We start from the raw sequence: 18,540 nt of genomic DNA on the forward strand, positions 1-18,540 counted from the left end.
GAATTGATGGTATCTGAATGCAGATCAAAACATACTATTTTTCATATTCTTTATTTTTTTTTACTTCTTTCTTTCACAATATAATTCATGTAGAAATGTTTTATATGAATGTATATTATAGAGAAAAAGACAGAGGGGGGGGGGAGAGAACCTATATAAAATTGCCTATGATCTTAGGGAGGTGGGAAGTGAGAAAAGGAGAGAGATTTGCAACTCAAAAAACTTTTTTAAAATGAATGTTGAAAATTGTCTTTATATTTAATTGGAAAAAAATAAATAATATTTTTAAAATAATCTCTCGAAGGAAGAGGGGAAGGATAAAAGGGAAGTCTAAGTGATATAAAAACAAATTAATATCATTAAAAATCTATTTTCTTAAAATTTGATAAGAAATAAAATGACCTGTGATAAAGTTAAATCCTTCACAAATACATGTTCAATATATACATAGAACCAGAAAAAATAGCATTTCTCAGCCACATACACAAAAAATCAGATATACCCACTCCTCACCAACTTACCTTTACCAAATGTAAATATTCAATTTCACATGAACACACATAGAAAATCACTCTTTCCTGACAAATCATAATCTCTTTCACACATACACCCATACAGTGAAGCATCCATTGACCTCTCCAACACACACAAATGAGGGAAAGTATCCATCACCAGAGCAGCAGATACTCATCTCTCCCCATCAATACAATCCCCCATCCCACCAACCCACACATATCCATAAAAACACATTCATTTCTCAAATCTAACATAGGTGACACCTATGGGCACATAGATGTCATTTTCCATCTATCTCCTTCTCCTCTAAAAATGTTTAAGCCTCAATCATTCACTCACTCACAGGCACTCTCTGTCTCTCAATCACACACAAGCACACACATATATAAACATACATAGGCAGACATTCCATTTTCTACCATTCCCAGTATTTTCATATACACAAAACACAACACTACCTTCAGACATGAAACTACAATTCATAAGTGTTGCTGTTATAATAAAATTAATTTAATATTAAATCATACAAGTGCATAGTCCAAGCTTAGATATAAAAAATGGAATGTTGAAGTCTATATCCTTGATTTGTCAAACATTCAAATCAGACAATTAGGTCCTTTCCTTAAAGGAATGCAAAAGCCAGTAGAAACTACTTTGCAGCAACACATAAAAAACATACCTTGCAGCAATGTGTGCCCCAAAATACACATCTGCCCCACCTTAGTGGCAACTTCAGAAGCTGGCAGAAAAGAACTATTGCACCAAGATCTAGGGTGACAGCAGGTGAGGGGGAGGGAGGAAACTCCATTCCCTGAGCTTGCCACAATGCTATGGCTCACAGGAAACCTGAGAGGCAGTCCTCAAAACAGCTAGACTCACCTGCTTCTGTTCCCCCCATATGTCCTGCCCCTAATTAAGGGCTCTCCTCCTAGAGGCTATGTTGGGGGAAAGGGAGTAGAGTGGAGAAGAGCAGAATAGAAGAAATTTAGATTCCCCTAAGTCTCAGAGATCCTGAAAAAATAGGGAAATCTCTAAAGGTCAGATGAACACTCAAAGACAGCCTGTACTGATAGCAGTCTGTACCCAAGTTAGCAAAAGATTTCATCAAGAGGGACTTCAACTTATAAGGGTGGGCACCCCTAGTCTGGGCAGATGGTGGGTCCTGTTATAAACACAAACAGTATTCCAGCATTTGATCTTCTCTTCTTCCCTCCCTCCCACCCGCCCTGCCCACTGAGAGCCAGGCACAGTGGAATGCATAAGGTAGCGAGTGACAGAAACATTTTCCAAGAAGCAGGCAACACAGTATTTCTGCACAAAATACACTGTGGTCCCTACTATGGAAACCAGCCCTGGCTCCAGGCCAATAGGCTGATTTCTTCTTTCTTCCCTCTTTAAAGAGGGCAAATTGGTTGGCTTATCTGACACAAAGGCAAGCCCAAGTTCAGACAGCAGCAGCTGACTGAGAGTCCTGGAGAGAACTGAGTCCTGGCCTGCAGGACCGCATAAGATGTGCAAAGCAAGGCTTTCACTGCAGAGAAGCAGGAAGAGGGGTTACAGGCATTCCTTCTTCCCTCCCCACCCCACCCTATCCCCATCCCCACCCTTTGCCTGACCCTGACTCAGAGGTATCTTGGCTGCAATAGAGGTACAGCCATAGGGGCAAGTGCAGCATTTCTATCCTTACTGCTATTAAGCATGGGGTACTTGGGCCGGGTCTGCTCCAGCCTCTCTTCTGGGCAGCCCTCCACAGCACTGGACTTACCTTGCCTTGTACCCCCTACCTGACAAAGACAGCATTATTGCACAACTCCTCCTTTCACATTACATTAGGAGCTTCTCCCAAAATAGCTAGTGCAAACAACAGTTTGTTGGTTTGAATTTGGTTTTATGCTGCCTCCAACCCCAAACCTCAAACCAGGGTGTTGTGGAAGCAGTATTAAGCTCACCAAGATATATGGGATGTAGTTACTTATTAGGCCAGGGCAGTGGTATGCTAAAAGATAAATGCCCATCCTCTCCAGAAAGCTGGGGAAGGTCACCTTGATCTGTCAGTTTACTTGCTGTGACCTCACCCTACAACCTGGATGCCAGAACCCTTATTATGCTCCCCGTTCTAGCCAATACCAACTGACTACTTAAAAAACCACAACAAAAAAGACCACATCCAATGTACAACATTGACAAGCAAAATCATGGCCACAGATCAACAATTAAATTTTTAAAACAGTCCAGGAATAATGTTTGTTTGTTTTTAAGCAGCTTCTCTAAGGGTTCTCTTGCTTCACCCAGAATCTTCTCAGAACAGCACCAAGGATGAACTCCAGAGTTGGGTTTACAGCAGAAATCCCTTGGGCCTCCCCAAACCCCTCACTCTGCCTGGACAGAGAAGAGGCTACACTGCACCTGGAGGCTTCTCAGTCAACAATCTGGCCAGAACACTCTTACTAAGAGCACTTAAAATAGGGCAAGAAGAGTGTGGGTTACTACTCAACCTGCTCCTTATCCTTTTTCTCTAAGATTAAAAAGCCAAATGCTTATTCTATTCAAATAATAACAGTTTTCTCCTTCTCTCCAGGGGGTAAGGAGAAGAGAGAAATTTTCTAAAGGGTCATGTTATTGCTGGTTCTCTCTGAAGGCTTGGTCCTGGTCTGCTTTGGTCTATTGAGTTCATGTAAGCTAGACATCAGAGGCAGTCCCCCAGATTCCATCAGTCCCCACTGGCTGCAGTCACAAAAGGCACATGGGGATGCACTAAGTGAGGCTCCCTTGGCTAGGAAAAGGGGACAGAAAAAGGGGAGGATTTTTGGTCAGTTTTGTTTTCTCATTGGCATTTTGTAAAATAAAGTACTCAAGATGCTGGACATTCCTAGTGTCGGAGAGAAAAAAGTCTCAGAGATTGCAAAGCCATCAGGGGAAGAGGGAGAAAGGGGTAGCCATTGACTATCCACCTCTGAGTGCACAAATAAGCCTTATGGCCCAAGAGGACTGTGTCTTAGTGGTAGATAGCTGGCCTCTGACGCACTTGCACTGAGGAAGCCATGACACAGCATCCCTTCTTGGTGTAAAAATCAATGAGCCGATGCCACATTGGACAGCAACTCAAGAGGTAGTGATTTCCTGCAGAGGAAGAAAGAGCAATTAGAAGCCTTAATGATCCCTCACACATATACTAGATTTTAGAGTTACATTTATAGAGTCACCTTTATAATCTCATTTGATCCTCATAAATCATTTTCCTCTTTCTATCTTATCAGTCAGTGGAGGCAGTGCAAATGTCATCCCCATTGCACAAATGGAGATCCAGAAGAACTAAATGACCAAAGTAACATGGCAATTTAATGTCTACATTTGGGACCCTGAGAAGCCATTATCTTTAATCACCCAGTTTTGAAAACATATTCCCTAAATGAGGAGAACCTGAAGAATCAAGTCTCTACCATATAACCCTCCATCATCTCCTGGGACCAATGAGTCAAAATGAATCTGCTTTATCTAGCTTCTCCTACTCTTCTCCATCATATTCAAGTCAGCTAGGTCTCTTCCCGGATCAAACCATGGGCCTGAATGTCCAAGATTCTGGTTACTGCTGTTCCACTATGCTTGGGAAAAGTCAGTTAGTGGAATCCCATTTTATTTCTTACCTTCCCCTCCCTCCACTCTGTGTATCACAGCCCTCTCCATGGGTACTTCCTCAGAGAAGTCCTACCCCAACTCACCAATGATGCAGAGCCCCTCTTGGGCCCGAGTGATCCCCACATTGACCTGATGTGGGTCACTGACAAAACCCAGGTGTTTCTTCAGCCAGCTTTTGGTGGGCTTCCCATCAATTTCACTAAGAGAGCAGGAGCGGACTGTGCTTAGAATGACATATCGCCACTCACTTCCTAGGAAATAAAATCAAGACACAGGAGTGACACCTAAGCATCACATTTTAAAATAATATTTTATTTTCCCCAGTTATATGTAAAATGTTTTTCATTTTTTTAAAAATATAGTTTCAAATTCCATCCTTACTTCCTATTTCAGTCCTACTCAGCTGAGTTCTACCCTGATTACCTTCCCTTGTGAGCTATTTAAAGCATTTACTTTACCCCCCCCACCAAAACCATTGCCCCTCTCTTCTTCCATTTTCCTCCCCAACCAATTTAAAAATTCAGAAAGTCTTATTTCTATTTTACTCCTTCAAGGAGTTCTCCCTAAGTGAAGAGTCACTCAACACAGTACTCTAGCAACACAGCTCAGAACAGACTAAATAGCAATTCCTGTGTTCTACCAGGTTTAAGGTTCACCTTGGCTCTTCTTGATGGAGGAGACAGTCACTCCAGTAATTCCCTCCTTTAATAGTCTTTTGTTGATCTCTGATACCTGGGCGTTGTATGGGCTAAGGATTGCAATGTCCTTGGGTTTGATGGTCCTATCCAAGGTCAGCTGCTTTGCTATTCGAATCTGTCAACACAGGAATCACAGAAAAGTTCAGCGTGCAACATGAGAGTAATCCTGTTCTAGGCAAAAATCCATCTCAATGAATTTGTCAATCTATTGTGCCAAAAAGATCATGGCCAAATCATATTTTTAAATATTTTATTTTTCTCCAATTGTATGTAAAAGTGATTTTCACTTTTTTTTTTAAATTTGGAGTTTCTAATTCAATCTCTATTTTCTCCCCTCCCTGTGACAGTAAGCAATCTTATATAGATTGTATATGTACAAGCATGGAAAATATTAACATATTAGTCATTTTGTGAAAGAAAAAAAAAAAGACAGAGATACAGACAGAAATAGTATGCTTCAGTCTTATCTAACAGTGTTTTATCTGGATGCAGATAACATTTTATCAGAAGTTCCGTGGGATTAGCTTGGATCACTGTATTGCTGAGAGTGGCTACATTCATAGTTTTCATCATACAATATTGCTGTTGCTCTGTACAATGGTCTCCTAATTCTGCTCATTTCACTCCACATCAGTTCATATAAGTTTTTCCAGATTTTTCTGATACCATCCTGCACATAATTTCTTGTAGCATAATAGTATTCCATATCACATATATCACAACTTGTTCAGTCACTTGTGCACTCCCTTCAATTTCCAATTCTTAGTCACCACAAAAAAGATGGCATAAATATCCTTGTACAATAGAAAGTTTTCTTTTTTTTCCTAATCTCTTTGGGATACAGTAGTATTATTCCTGGGTCAAAGGATACACATAGTTTTACAGTCCTTTAAACAGTTCCAAATTGCTCTCCAGAATGGCTGGATCACTTCACAACTTCACCAACAGTGCATTGGTGTTCCAGTTTTCCCACCTCCCTCCAACATTTATCACTTACCTTTTCTATCATATTGATCAATCTGATAGGTATGAGGCAATATCTCAGATTTATTTTAATCTGCTTTTTTCTAATCAATAGTGACTTAGAATATTTTTAAATGACTATAGATAGCTTTGATATCTACCTGAATCATTTTTTGAAAATCAGTTTCTAAATTCTAGAATGTTGGTCTATAATATCTCTTACATATTCATAATATATAATATGACATCACAGAATCAGAGATTCAGAGACAGAGGGAACTTTAAGAAGCCACTACACCCAAACCTCTCCTTTTTACAGATTAAAAAAAAAAAACCTGAATCCTGGAGAGATTAAGTTACTTATGCAGCATATAGTTAATGAATATCTAATGTCTAAAGAATAATTTGAAATCCAATTTAATTCCATTTCATTCATGATATCTACCATATCATACTTCTTCTCAATAGGGCAACCAAAAAAAAAAAAAAACTAACATGAGAAATCTTAGGTAGAGGTACAGCATAAGAATGTGTCTACACATTATGCAGAATGAAGGAAGAGTTCCACTGCATTCTATGCTGGCCAGAGCACAGCTGAAGTATTACCTTCAATCTATTCCCAACAAATAGGCTCACTTGCTATATCTTATACATGTCATTCCATCTAGATCTGTTAGATTCCAGAGGGCAGGACAATGAGTGGTTGATAAGCCAAGTTTAATTCAGTAATGTAGACCTTCTTCACATCTAACTCATTAGAATGAGTTGGCAAAAAGTAAACTAAGTAGGAACTGATCGACTAGATAATTGTTGAAAAAAAAAACTGGCATGTAAATAAATATACCTGCATGTTATTGTGTAATTAAAAAGTGTCTAACTCAGAGAATCAGGGAAGTTTTGTATGAATTGAGATAGAGCAAAGCAAAACTAATAAACTGAAAAATAGAAATAATCACCACTACAAATGTAAAGGATAATTGAACTGCGAAATATGAGTTGTAAAGTGCAAAGAAAAGAAAAGAACTGAGAGGCAGAACCAAGATGGTAGGGTGAAGGCTGGGATTCACTGAGTCTTCCTCCAAAATCTTCCCAGTTCCTTAAATAATGACTCTTAAAAATTTTTAGAGAGCCAGAACACGCAAAAAGATAGAATAGAGCACTTTTTCCAGACGAAAAGTCAACAGGTCAACAGGAAAGGTCTCTGGCCATGGGGCCTCTGAATTGGTACTGGCAGTTTTTAAATCTCTCAGCACAGAGACACCAAAGACTAGAAGCTCAGCAGGAAAAGGCTGTCAGTAGGGTGAGAGGGCCTTGGAAACCAGCAAACCAGAAGTGAGCATGAGTGTTGGTGATGGCAGCAGCTTCCAGAGGCCTCAAATCACAGGAAGTCTCTTTATTAGTACTCTTTTGCTTTAGAACTTAGAGCCACAGTAGGGGAGGGACATCCTCAAAGTTCCAGGCCAGAAAAGAATGCTTGTGGTAAGGTTCTTAGAAGAATCTCTGAAAACACAAAATCCCTAAAGCTTGGGACAATGCACACTCTACCCTAGAATGGAGTCCTACTTTAACAAAGAGTTAAAAAGCCAAATAACAGGCTGGGAAAATACAGAGAAAAATATTCTCACCATAAAAAAACTACTATGGTGGCAAGGAAAATCAAAATATACACTCTCAAAAAGATAACAGAGTTAAAGCTCCTACAACCAAAGCCTCCAAGAAAAATAAGAATTGATCACAGGCTAAGAAAGAACTCAAAAAGAATTTTGAAAAGCAAGTAAAAGAGAGAGAGGAAAAAACTGGGAAGAGAATTAAGAATGGTGCAAAAGAATTACAAAAAACAAATGAGGAGAAGAATGTCTTAAAAAACAAAATTAGCCAAATGAGAAAGGAGGTACAAAAGCTTACTGAAGAAATCATGTTCCCTAATTCTCTGAAAATTAGTACTGAGCAAGTGGAAGGGAATGACTTTATGAGAAATCAAGAAGCAATAAAACAAAAGCAAAATAATGAAAAAATAGAAAACAATATGAAATATCAAATGACCTGGAAAATAGATCCAAGAGAGATAATTTTTAAATTATTGATCTAATGTGTGTGTGGGGGGGGTTTGTGAGGGAGTGTGTATATGTATGTGCATATAATATCTACATAGGTATACATATATCTTAATTGTAGCTTGCTTGGGGGTGGGGGTGGGGGTGAGGGTGGGGATGAAAGGGGGGGAAAATCAAGTAAATAAGGTGCACAACAGAGAACCAAAGAACAGTTTATGAGGAAGTAAAGAAAAAAATGAACATGCATGAATATAATTTCTTCTACTATATATATGTATATATATATATATATATGTGTATATATGTATATGTGTATATTTCTTGAACTGGTAATTTGTTGTATATTTTGAATCCTCCCTGATATTCTGCTGGACACATGACAATGTTCTCTTTTGTTTTGCTTTGTTTTGTTTTATATTTCTTTTTTGTTTTTCTTTTTTCTTTTTGAAAAAGATAAAAAAAAATAAAAATTATTGGTCTACATGAAAGCCACAATCAAAAAAAAAAAATTTAGCCTGGACATCATCTTTGAAGAAATTATCAGGAAAACTGTCCTGATGTTCTAGAACCAAAGGGCAAAATAGAAATTGAAAAATCTACCAATCACTTCCTGAAAGAGATACCAAAATGAAAAGTCTTGAGCCAATTTCTAGACCTCCTAAGTCAAGGAGAAGATATTGCAAGCATACAGAAAGAAACAATTCAAGTATAGGGAGCCACAGTCAGGATGACATAAGATTTAGCAGCTTCTATATTAAAGGATTGGGGAGCTTTGTAATGTGAAATTCAAGAGAGCAATGGAGTTAAGATTACAACCAAGAATCATCTACTCAGCAAAATGATATGATTCTTCAGAGGAAAAGGTGGATATTCAACGAAATAAAAGACTTTCAAGCATTTGTGATGAAAAGACCATTTGTAATGGCAAGAAACTAGAAACTGAGTGGATGCCCATTAGTTGAGGAATGGCTGAATAAGTTATATTATATGAATATAATGGAATATTATTGTTCTATAAGAAATTATGAGCATGCTGATTTCAGAAAAGCCTGGAAAGATTGACATGAACTGATACTAAGTGAAGTGAGTAGAACCAAGAGAGCTTTGTACACAGAAACAAGATTATGCAGTGATCAACTGTGATGGATTTGGTTCTTTTCAACAATGAAGTGATTCAAGGCAATTCCAATAGACGTGTGAAGAAAAAAAAAAAGCCATCGGCATTTAGAGAGAGGAAATGTGGTTCACAGCATAGGATTTTCATATTTTTTGTTATTGTTGTTTGCTTGCTTGTTTTTTTTCTCATTTTTTCCCTTCTGATTTGATTTTTCTTGTGCAGTATAATGAATGCAGAACTATGTTTAGAATTGTACATGTTTAACCCATATTGGATTTCTAGCTATCTAGGGGATATGCATATGTTTTGAAAATAAAAAGCTTTTTTAAAAAAAAAGAAATAAAACTATCTTTGCATATGCTTTGAAAAATAAAAAGCTATGATTATTTTTTAAAGAAAGAAAAGACTAGAGATAAATAGAAAATGACTTTCAAATACAGGACTTAGGGGAAGCATAAGGAGATAATCAGGAAAGGAATATTATAAAGGACTTAATAAGGTTTATCTATTTAAATTCCTACATGGGAAGATGATACTTATAACTCATAAGAAGAGTCTCATTATTATCACAATTAGAAATTCAGAAGGCACAGATATGAATTGAATATAAAGAGATAAAATCTTAAAAAAATAAAATCAAAGGGAAGACGAATAGGACAGGAAGAGGTGGAATGGTACCAATTATCTTCCTTAAAAGAGGCAAGAAAAAGCTTTTACAATGGAGGGGAAGAGGGAGAGGGCAAAGAAGGAGGAATGAGTGAACTTTAATCTCATCAGAATTGGTTCAAAGAGGAAATAACATACATACTCAATATGGGTATCTATATTATCCTGCAGGAAAATAGGAGGGGAAGGGGATAAGAAAAGTCTTATTCCTTAAGGTGGGTAATAGAAGAGAGAGTACATTGGGGGAGGAAGTGATCAGAAGCAAAATATTTTTGAGAAGGGTCAGAGTGAAAGGAGAGAATAGAATAAATAAGGAAAATGCAGTTAGCAATAGTAACTGAGAAAAAAATTTGAAGCAAGTTTCTCTGATGAAGACCTCATTTCTCAAATATATAGAATAGAGTCAAATTTATATTTAAAAAAGTAAAAGCCATTCACCAATTGATAAATGATCAAAAGATATGAACTAAGTCCACAGGGCTATAAAATTAGACTTTGACCTAACAATATTAGACATGAATCCCAAAAGATATTTAAAAAAAAAAAAAAGGAAAAGGACTTATATGTATACAAAATATTTATAGCAGCTCTTTTCTCAGGCCAAAGAATCGGAAATTGAGGGAATGTCCATTAACTGGGAAATGGTTGAATATATTGTGGTATGTGATTATGATGGAATATTATTGTTCTATAGGAAATGATGAGCAGGATGTTCTCAAAAAAACCTGGAAAGTCCTCCATGAGCTCAAACATAGTGAAATGTACTGTGTACAAAGTAATGGCGATGTAGTGTGATGATCAGCTATAAATGACTTTGTTATTCTCAGCAATACAATGATCCAAGACTACTCTGAAGGATTTATGATGAAAAATGCTATCCATACCCAAAGAAAGAACTGATTGTGTCTGAATACAGATTGATGCACACTCTTTTTTATTTTTATTGAGGGTTTTTTTCTTTCACAACATGACTTTTATGGAAATGTTTTGCATAACTTTGTATGTGCCTTCTCAATAGGGATAGAGATGAGGACAAAAGGAGAGAATCTGAAACTCACAGTTTTAAAAACAAAGTAAATAAATTATTTTACATGTAATTGGGAAAAATAAAAATATTTTTTAAATTTTAAAAAGAAAATAAAGGAACTAATTGAAAAAATGATTATAAAACAGATAATGAAATACGCCTCTTTCCTCATAGCATAAATATATGAATATTTTAGAGCATAATGATGAATACTGGGTCAGAAGTAATCATTGTACTGGATGTTTTTGCTTTATATATTTTCTCTATTACAAGGGAGGATTCGGGTTGGAAGAGAGGAAATGCTATTAAATAATAGCAGCATGTAACATTTGCATAGCCACTACTATATGCCATGAACTATACCCTAAGTGCTTTATAATTATTATCTAATTACCTCACAACAATCCTAGGAGGTAGGTGCTATTATGATTTTACAGTTGAGGAAACTGAGGCATACAGAAGTTAAGTGATAGCCAGGGAAATATCCAAGACTGGATTTAAACTCTAATCTTCCTGAGTTCAGGCTCAAGATTTTATCTACTACATCACCTAGCTGAAATATGAATTTGAAGAATTCTCTTCTCCCAGAACATAACCAAAAATAGCCAAAGATAATCTTTCCTCATTTTGGAGGGAAATTGAGTTGGGTAGCTTTCTTGATCTTGGTAGCTGAATAAAATTGGCATTCACCTTAGATCCATACTAATCTTTAATTTATTATCATAAAATTATTTCCAGAAAAGACCTTCATGTAAAATAAAAAAGAATCAATAAAACTTATTTTTTAAAAGGTGGCAAAATAACTTTTTAACAGTAATATTAATAATTTCCCTCCAAAATGGGGAAAGAATTGTCTCACGAGAAATAATGGCTCATTGTTAGAAGATTTTAAGCAAAAGCTAGATAATGATTGTCAAGACAGTTTTAAAGGAGATTCTTACTTGGAAAAGGTTTGGAGTAAGTTTGATGAGTTGTGAGGGTCTTTCCAACAGAGACTATGATCCTGGGATGTGCAATGTGGTTACCCTCTACCAGTTCTGTTACAGAGCCCCAGGCTGCTGAGGCAATTGATAAGGGGACAGACTCTTCCCCAGACAAAAGAAGAGAATTTTTGGTTGTTGTTTTTGTTTTGAGAGAATGTTTGAAAGGTTCACAACAGCATTTTAGTGACATGGTCCCTTCCAATCCCTGAACTCTGTGACTCACAATGCTCACTACTAGTCTCTTGTATCTGGAAAATTCTCCAATCCTTCAAGGTGTCCCCTACCTCCCAGCTTTGACTTGAGCACTTACCACCTGCTCCACTTCATCTTGGTTAGCTCTGGAGTTTTCATTTCCTTCATCTGTGGAGACTACCAGGCTCTTCTCCTCTCCCTGGACATAGCCAAAGATGATGGGACAGCTTTCTTGATCTGGGTGGCTGAAGACACTTGGCGTTCGCCTTAGTTCCATGCTAGTCTTTAATTTATTATCATAAAATTCTTTGGAAGGAAATTTGCAGATATCCTTGTGCTATTAGGGGCAAGAAACATATGGAGTTGGAACAAATAAAACAATCCATTTTGCCTTTCTTTGTATCCTCAAGCCCTTAGCATAGTGGAAATATTTAATAAAACTTGGTTAATTAACATTCCAAGGTCTAGGAAGTTGTCAACCAAGAGGTTATAAATGGGCAGAAGAGTCAAAACAATAATCAGATAAATCTCAACTTGGCTTCAGGACAAGAACCATCTATAATATGTGTGGAGAATATACTAAGTGTGGAGAAGATCCATTCCTTACGGCACAATCAATGTTACTAATGCTTTAATATGTCAAAATGTCCATCCTGGTGGCTCTTTCTGACTATCTCCCTCAGAACAGAGACTCAATTAGAAATTCTCAAGCCACCTATGCTTGGTCAAATGCCCTATTCATGTCTTTCATATCTTTACCAGATTTTTCTTTTTCACTGCATTCATATAACAATGCAACACAGCACCAGTCATATGACTAAGGAACACAGGCCTCAAAGTTGAAAGGAAAGAGTTATAACTTAGGTGGTTTATCTGTTAATAAGTACTTCAAAAAACAACTGCCAGAGGACCAACAGAAGACTATAGCCCAACTAAACTGCAAGACTACTGTCTCAAGACCTCCCGAGCTTCTCTCTCCTTCCAACCCTTCTCTCCCTCTCTTTAACTGTCTTGCTCTTTTCTCTCCATTTCTCCCCTTATGTCTTCTCTATCATTCTTTCTTTCTCCTTATTGCTTGCTCCCTACTCCACTTCCTATTCCTCCTATAGGAAGGAACTATATAACCTTTGGATTGATTTCCTCATCAGTGAATAGACAGTATCAGGCATGTGTAGACATTTAACAAATATTTGTTTAATTGAACTGCTTCCTCCCTCACTCCCCCCTGCATCTCTCATTTCCTTCTACACTATTCTCAACTGTCTTCTCCCTCCCTCTTTTTTCCTCCATATCTTTTCCTCTTCTTTCCCCTCTTAGTTTATTAATCAGACCTAAGATTTCATTGGTATAAAGAGTTTCACCTAACATCTTTTTCTCCCTCAATCACAAGGCCTTTTACAGGGCAAATCAAGCTCTCCTAATCAAAGATCTTTTCTTCCAGTAATTGGGAAATAACCCAACTCTATTTATAAATCCTCTTCTTCTCAGGTGGTTCCTCCTACTGATCTGTCAGTATCATTTCAAGAAAGCTAAATGTCACATTGCTGCCATGTGACCAATGGTTCAAAAAGTGGAAATTGGATTGTGTGAAAGAGCCTATCTATAGGAATATCTGTATTTGTAGTAAGAGATGGGTCAGTGGCTATATATATCTCTGCATATCTCTAGGATGCAATGCATACAGAATAAATTTTATATTTGTCCATATATTTAAGGGGGAGGATGTGAATGTGTACTTATTTGTCTGTGAGTGTATTAGTTCCTGTTATTGTATGTGCAAATAACTTTTTATCTTTAAGAGCATCTCTATGTTCACATGTATAAATGTAGGAATGTGGATATGATTGTGTATATGTGGCTATATTTACAGGTATTTGTGAAGCAACTGGGTATATATATATGAATATGTATATTGGGAAAATTGAAGGAATCAAAAGAGAAAGTAGTTAATTGTGGGAAATGAATGAACTACATTGACTCCATCTTGTGATTCAATTCCAGAACCAGCTTTATGAGTCAGTTATGGGTCTAATCCAATTTCTGTCTTGTAAGAAAACTTTATTCAACTGGGAGAATGAAGGGGAAAATATTACTGAATTGTTTGAACTTAGTCCTTTGTGGCTGGGAAATTGGACTACCTCTACCTGTTGTTTAGAGACTCTTAACTAGGGGTCTTTTAGAATCATAACTAATATAAGGACTATAACTGAGATTATGCTAATCAGAAATCCAGTCAGATCCAAAGATTGACATAGAGTTTTCTTACCATTGTACATTTCAAGCAATCTGTGTATTTTATCTGATGATTGGCCCCATACTTATCAATAAGTTATTATTTCCATGTTCCTTTCATTGTTTACAGATACTTGGGAGGAGGGATTCACCTCTTTTCTAAATTTAGAGAATTGCAACTGTTACCTTTCCCCCTCCCATCTTGAAAAGTCCTTAATTTTTCATTCAATTAGAAAGCAGATAACCTTATGTTGTATTGTTTCTTTTTAATTAGTTAGCTTTATTTGTTTTTAATACATAAAAATCCATCTCCTCCTATATTCAAGACCAACCCTAAGTTGAGAAGGTCTGATCCCCATTTGTTGTGCAATTACAATGCATTGTTTAGCAATAATAATAAATCAAAATCCTTGGAAGCTTGAACCTTTGTTTCCTCAGTCATTTAATCTTTACCTTTCATAGTATGCATGTGCCTAAATGTATGAAGAAAACTATTGGTGTAAATTTGGTTTTTTGTGGGTGAGCAGGGGTTTGGGAGCAAAGTATTAAAGGATTAGGAAAAAGAAAAAGAAAGGGACCAGGCCTCTCACCATTCGATACTGTGTGTCCAGCATCCAGGCTTGACGATAGTAGCGCTCGAAGAGGGACTTCTCCAAGCCCAGGTTTTGACAGTGATCATTCTTTACAAAAGGCTGAAGCTGTTTGTGGTCCCCTAGCAACACCACCTGGAGCCCAAATAGAAAAGAGTTTCATCCAAGTCTAGAGATATACATAGGCAGCGGCTCCAGCATTTGACTTGTATCCCTTTTAGGCATCTTAACCTCTTTATTCCTCCTAACTGTATCCAATTCCTAGGTTTCTTTTTTTGGGCCAAAAAAGATCGGGCACTGAAGGTACATGCAATAACTATTTGTACCAGATATTATTCCAACTATTCCACTTGCTCTACTCCCTCATTACCCCAAAGGAAAAACAGGCCGGAAACATGGGGAAATTAAGATGGGCACTATCTCACCTTCTCAGCCCGGGGAAAGTTAACAAGGGGGATGAGGCTCTCAGGCTCTGTGGACATGCCAGCTTCATCAATGAGAATTTGTTTGACATTGAGTTGTTTGGTGAGAATGGAGGAGGCTGCACAGGAGCAAGTACAGAGGATTATGTCATGGTTGCTTAGTTCATATTTCCGGGCCATTGTGGTGATGGACTTATATCTGAGAAGTCAAATAAAAGAAATCAAAAAAGAGTCAAGAACTCAAGGCAAGGCTGAGCTAATATATATAAAAATGATAATTCTGTCTAAAACTGGTCTACTTGTTCAATACCATACCAATCAAACTGCCAAAAAAACCAATAATAACAAATTTTAAAAATAGCAAAATTCATCTGGAAGAACAAAAGATCAAGAATATTAAGGGAATTAATGGGGGGAAAATTCAAAGAATGATGGCTTAGCAGTACCAAACCTAAAACCATTTGGTACTAGCTAAGAAATAGAGTGGTGGGTCAGTGGAATAGATAAAATATACATAATACAATAATCAGGGCCTATAGTAATCTAGTATTTGATAAACCCCCAAACTCCAGTTTCTGGAATAAGAGCTCACTATTTGATAAAAATTGCTGGGAAAACTGAAAAACAGTATATCAGAAACTCAGCATAGATCTACATCTCATACCCCATACCAAAATAAGGTCAAAATGGTATATGATTTGAGCATAAAGAATGATACTATAAACAAATTAGGAGAGCAAGGGATGATTTACTTATCAGATTGTTGGAAAAGGGAGAAATTGATGACCAAATAAGAACTTGAGAACATTATAAAAGGCAAAATGGACAACTTTGATTACATTAAATTTAAAAGCTTTTGCACAAACAAAATCAACAGAAACAAGATTAAAAGGGAAGTACAAAACCAGGAAAAAAATTTTACAGTCAATATTTCTGATAAAGGTCTCATTTCTAAAATACATTGAAAACCTGTGTCAAATTTATAAGAATATAAGCCATGCCCAATTGATAAAAGATCAGAGGACATGATGAACAATTTTCAGACAATGAAATTAAACCCATCTATAGTCATATGAAAAAATGCTCTAAATCACTAATGATTAGAGAAATTCAAATTAAAACAAATCTAAAATACAGTTCACACCTCTCAGATTAGCTAAGATGACAGGAAAAGATGATGATAAATGTTTAAGGGGATGTGGGAAAAACACTAATGCATAGTTGGTGGAATTGTGAAATGATCCCAACATTCTGGAGAGTAATCTGGAACTATGACCAAAGAGTTATCAAACTGTGTATACTCTTTGACCCAGAATTGCCACTCTTGGGTCTGTATCTCAAAGAAATCATAAAAGAAAGGAAAAGGGCCCACATTTGAAAAAATGTTTGTAGCAGCTCTTTTTGTGGTAGCAAAGAATTGGAAATGAATAGATGGCCATCAATTGGGGAATGGTTAAATAAGTTGTGGTATAGGAAAGTAATGGAATATTGCTGTTCTATTAAAAATGATGAACAAGGGTTTTAGAAAGACCTGGAAAGATTTACACGGACTGATGCTGAGAGCATCAACATGCAGAACCAGGAATGCCTTGTACACAATAACAGCAAGAATGTGCAATAATCAATATGAAAGACTTGGTTCTTCTCAGTGGTTCAGTGATCCAAAGCAATCCCAATAGACTTTGGACCAAAAATGTTATTTGCATCCAGAACAAGAACTACGAGGATTGAATGTAAGTCAACATATATTTTGTTCACTTCTTTTTTCTGTGTTTTTTTTTCCTCTCCCATGGTTTTTTTTCCTTTTTGTTCTGATTTTTCTCTTCCAACATGATTTAGAAATTAACAAATCAATTAAAAAAATAAACTGACATTGAAATTAAATTTTTAATAAAGAGTCAAAAATGGCTAGAGGTAAATACCAACATTAAGAAATATAGACCTAATGTATGACTATGCATTTTTATTATATGCTTTTTGTTGTTTTTCTTCAGTGGTGGTGTGGAGAGGTTGGGCGGGAGGGAGAAAATAGATAGAAAAGAACGAGAAACCTCATAAATACTAAAATATTTATAACAATACTTTTGTAGTATATAAGATGTCCATTGACTGGGAAGAAGTATATACATGAATGTAATAGAATATACACTGAACCAAGATGAAGAGAAATATCGGATGTTTGCAGTTGATACAAAGTGAAGTAAGCAGAACTAGGAATGACAATAATGTAAACAGGGACAGAAAAATCTAAACTGAACCCTTTGTAACTATAATTATCAAATTTGACCCCAAGGAAGAGATAAGAATGCATCTCTCTTTTCTTTGGGGGTGTATATATATATATGGATATTCTATTAGACTTGATATACTGACTAGTATGTCTCAGAACTTTTTCTTCCTTTTAAATTTTTTTATTATAAGGAGAGGCTCTCCAGGTGCATGGAAATGGGGGGGGGGGAGTAACTAATGTATTAGGAAAAAATTTTTAAAGAAACAATGTGCCATGTTTAATCTATATCAGATTGCTTGCTGTCTCGAGGAGGGAGGAGAAAGGAGAAAAATTTGGAATACAAGGTTTTGCAGAAGTGAATATTGAAAACTATTTTTGCATATATTTGGAAAAATAAATTACTATTTAAAAATAAAAGAAAGAAAAAAGAAACAGTTTGCCATTCAAAAAGGTCAGGGGTCATATTCTAGAATGTATAACTCCATCAGTAATGACATAATTGTAACTGTTACAGAATGTCTTCATCTATCACCAGTATAGTAACAAAATGACTATCTAGAATAGTAACAAAGTGACTATTCTAGAACCTGGAAAGCAGATTGCTACATTTATATACTCTCCTGGCTCCAGAACATTTAAGCTTCTCTGATCAGATTTTCATGACTGCCTCTTTTCTCAACACACTGATCCCACCCTAAAACAACACACACACACACACACACACACACACACACACACACACACACACACACACCACATCAGACTCTCTAGAGTTTTCACTCAGGCCTTCAAAGACACTTCTTTCCCAACTCTTCCCCTGGAGCTACTCACTGTTCAATCTCTTCCTCTGAGAACTGATCCACCGTCTTCACTCTGGTATCAAATTCCATAATCTTGCGAGCATATGTGATTGGACGGCATCCGGATACGATGATGAAGGATGATCTGTCTATGAGGAGGAAGGTCGTGATTCAGTTTCTGTGTTCCACCTCTTCCTATCTTATCTTATTCTGAGCCAAAGTAACTATATACTGAGGCATCAAGTCTACTGCTTAGGCCTGGGTTCCTGTGAAGATCTAGGCAGACCATTCCACCCATGCCATGCCCTGTGAACAAGTGTAGACCTCTACCCAAATCCAAGCTGATCACTAGCTTGGTCCCCACCACTGCTCATGTAACATACAGACATCACGAAAGGGAAAAGAGTGGAAGTA

General features: G+C 36.8%; 1 protein-coding gene across 1 annotated transcript in view; it reads right to left on the reverse strand.

Moving 5' to 3' along the window:
* Positions 1-1,004: 1,004 nt before the first annotated feature.
* Positions 1,005-18,540, reverse strand: part of HELZ2 (helicase with zinc finger 2) — a 39,175-nt gene continuing 21,639 nt past the window's right edge. Inside the window, 8 exon segments of the mRNA XM_074288858.1 lie at positions 1,005-3,636; positions 4,236-4,403; positions 4,809-4,965; positions 11,971-12,189; positions 14,675-14,809; positions 15,100-15,295; positions 18,158-18,234; positions 18,236-18,275. Coding sequence (XP_074144959.1) covers positions 3,512-3,636; positions 4,236-4,403; positions 4,809-4,965; positions 11,971-12,189; positions 14,675-14,809; positions 15,100-15,295; positions 18,158-18,234; positions 18,236-18,275 — 1,117 coding nt within the window. The 3' untranslated portion in view covers positions 1,005-3,511.

The sequence above is a fragment of the Sminthopsis crassicaudata genome, chromosome 2 (assembly GCF_048593235.1).
Source record: "Sminthopsis crassicaudata isolate SCR6 chromosome 2, ASM4859323v1, whole genome shotgun sequence".
Taxonomy (NCBI): Eukaryota; Metazoa; Chordata; class Mammalia; order Dasyuromorphia; family Dasyuridae; genus Sminthopsis; species Sminthopsis crassicaudata.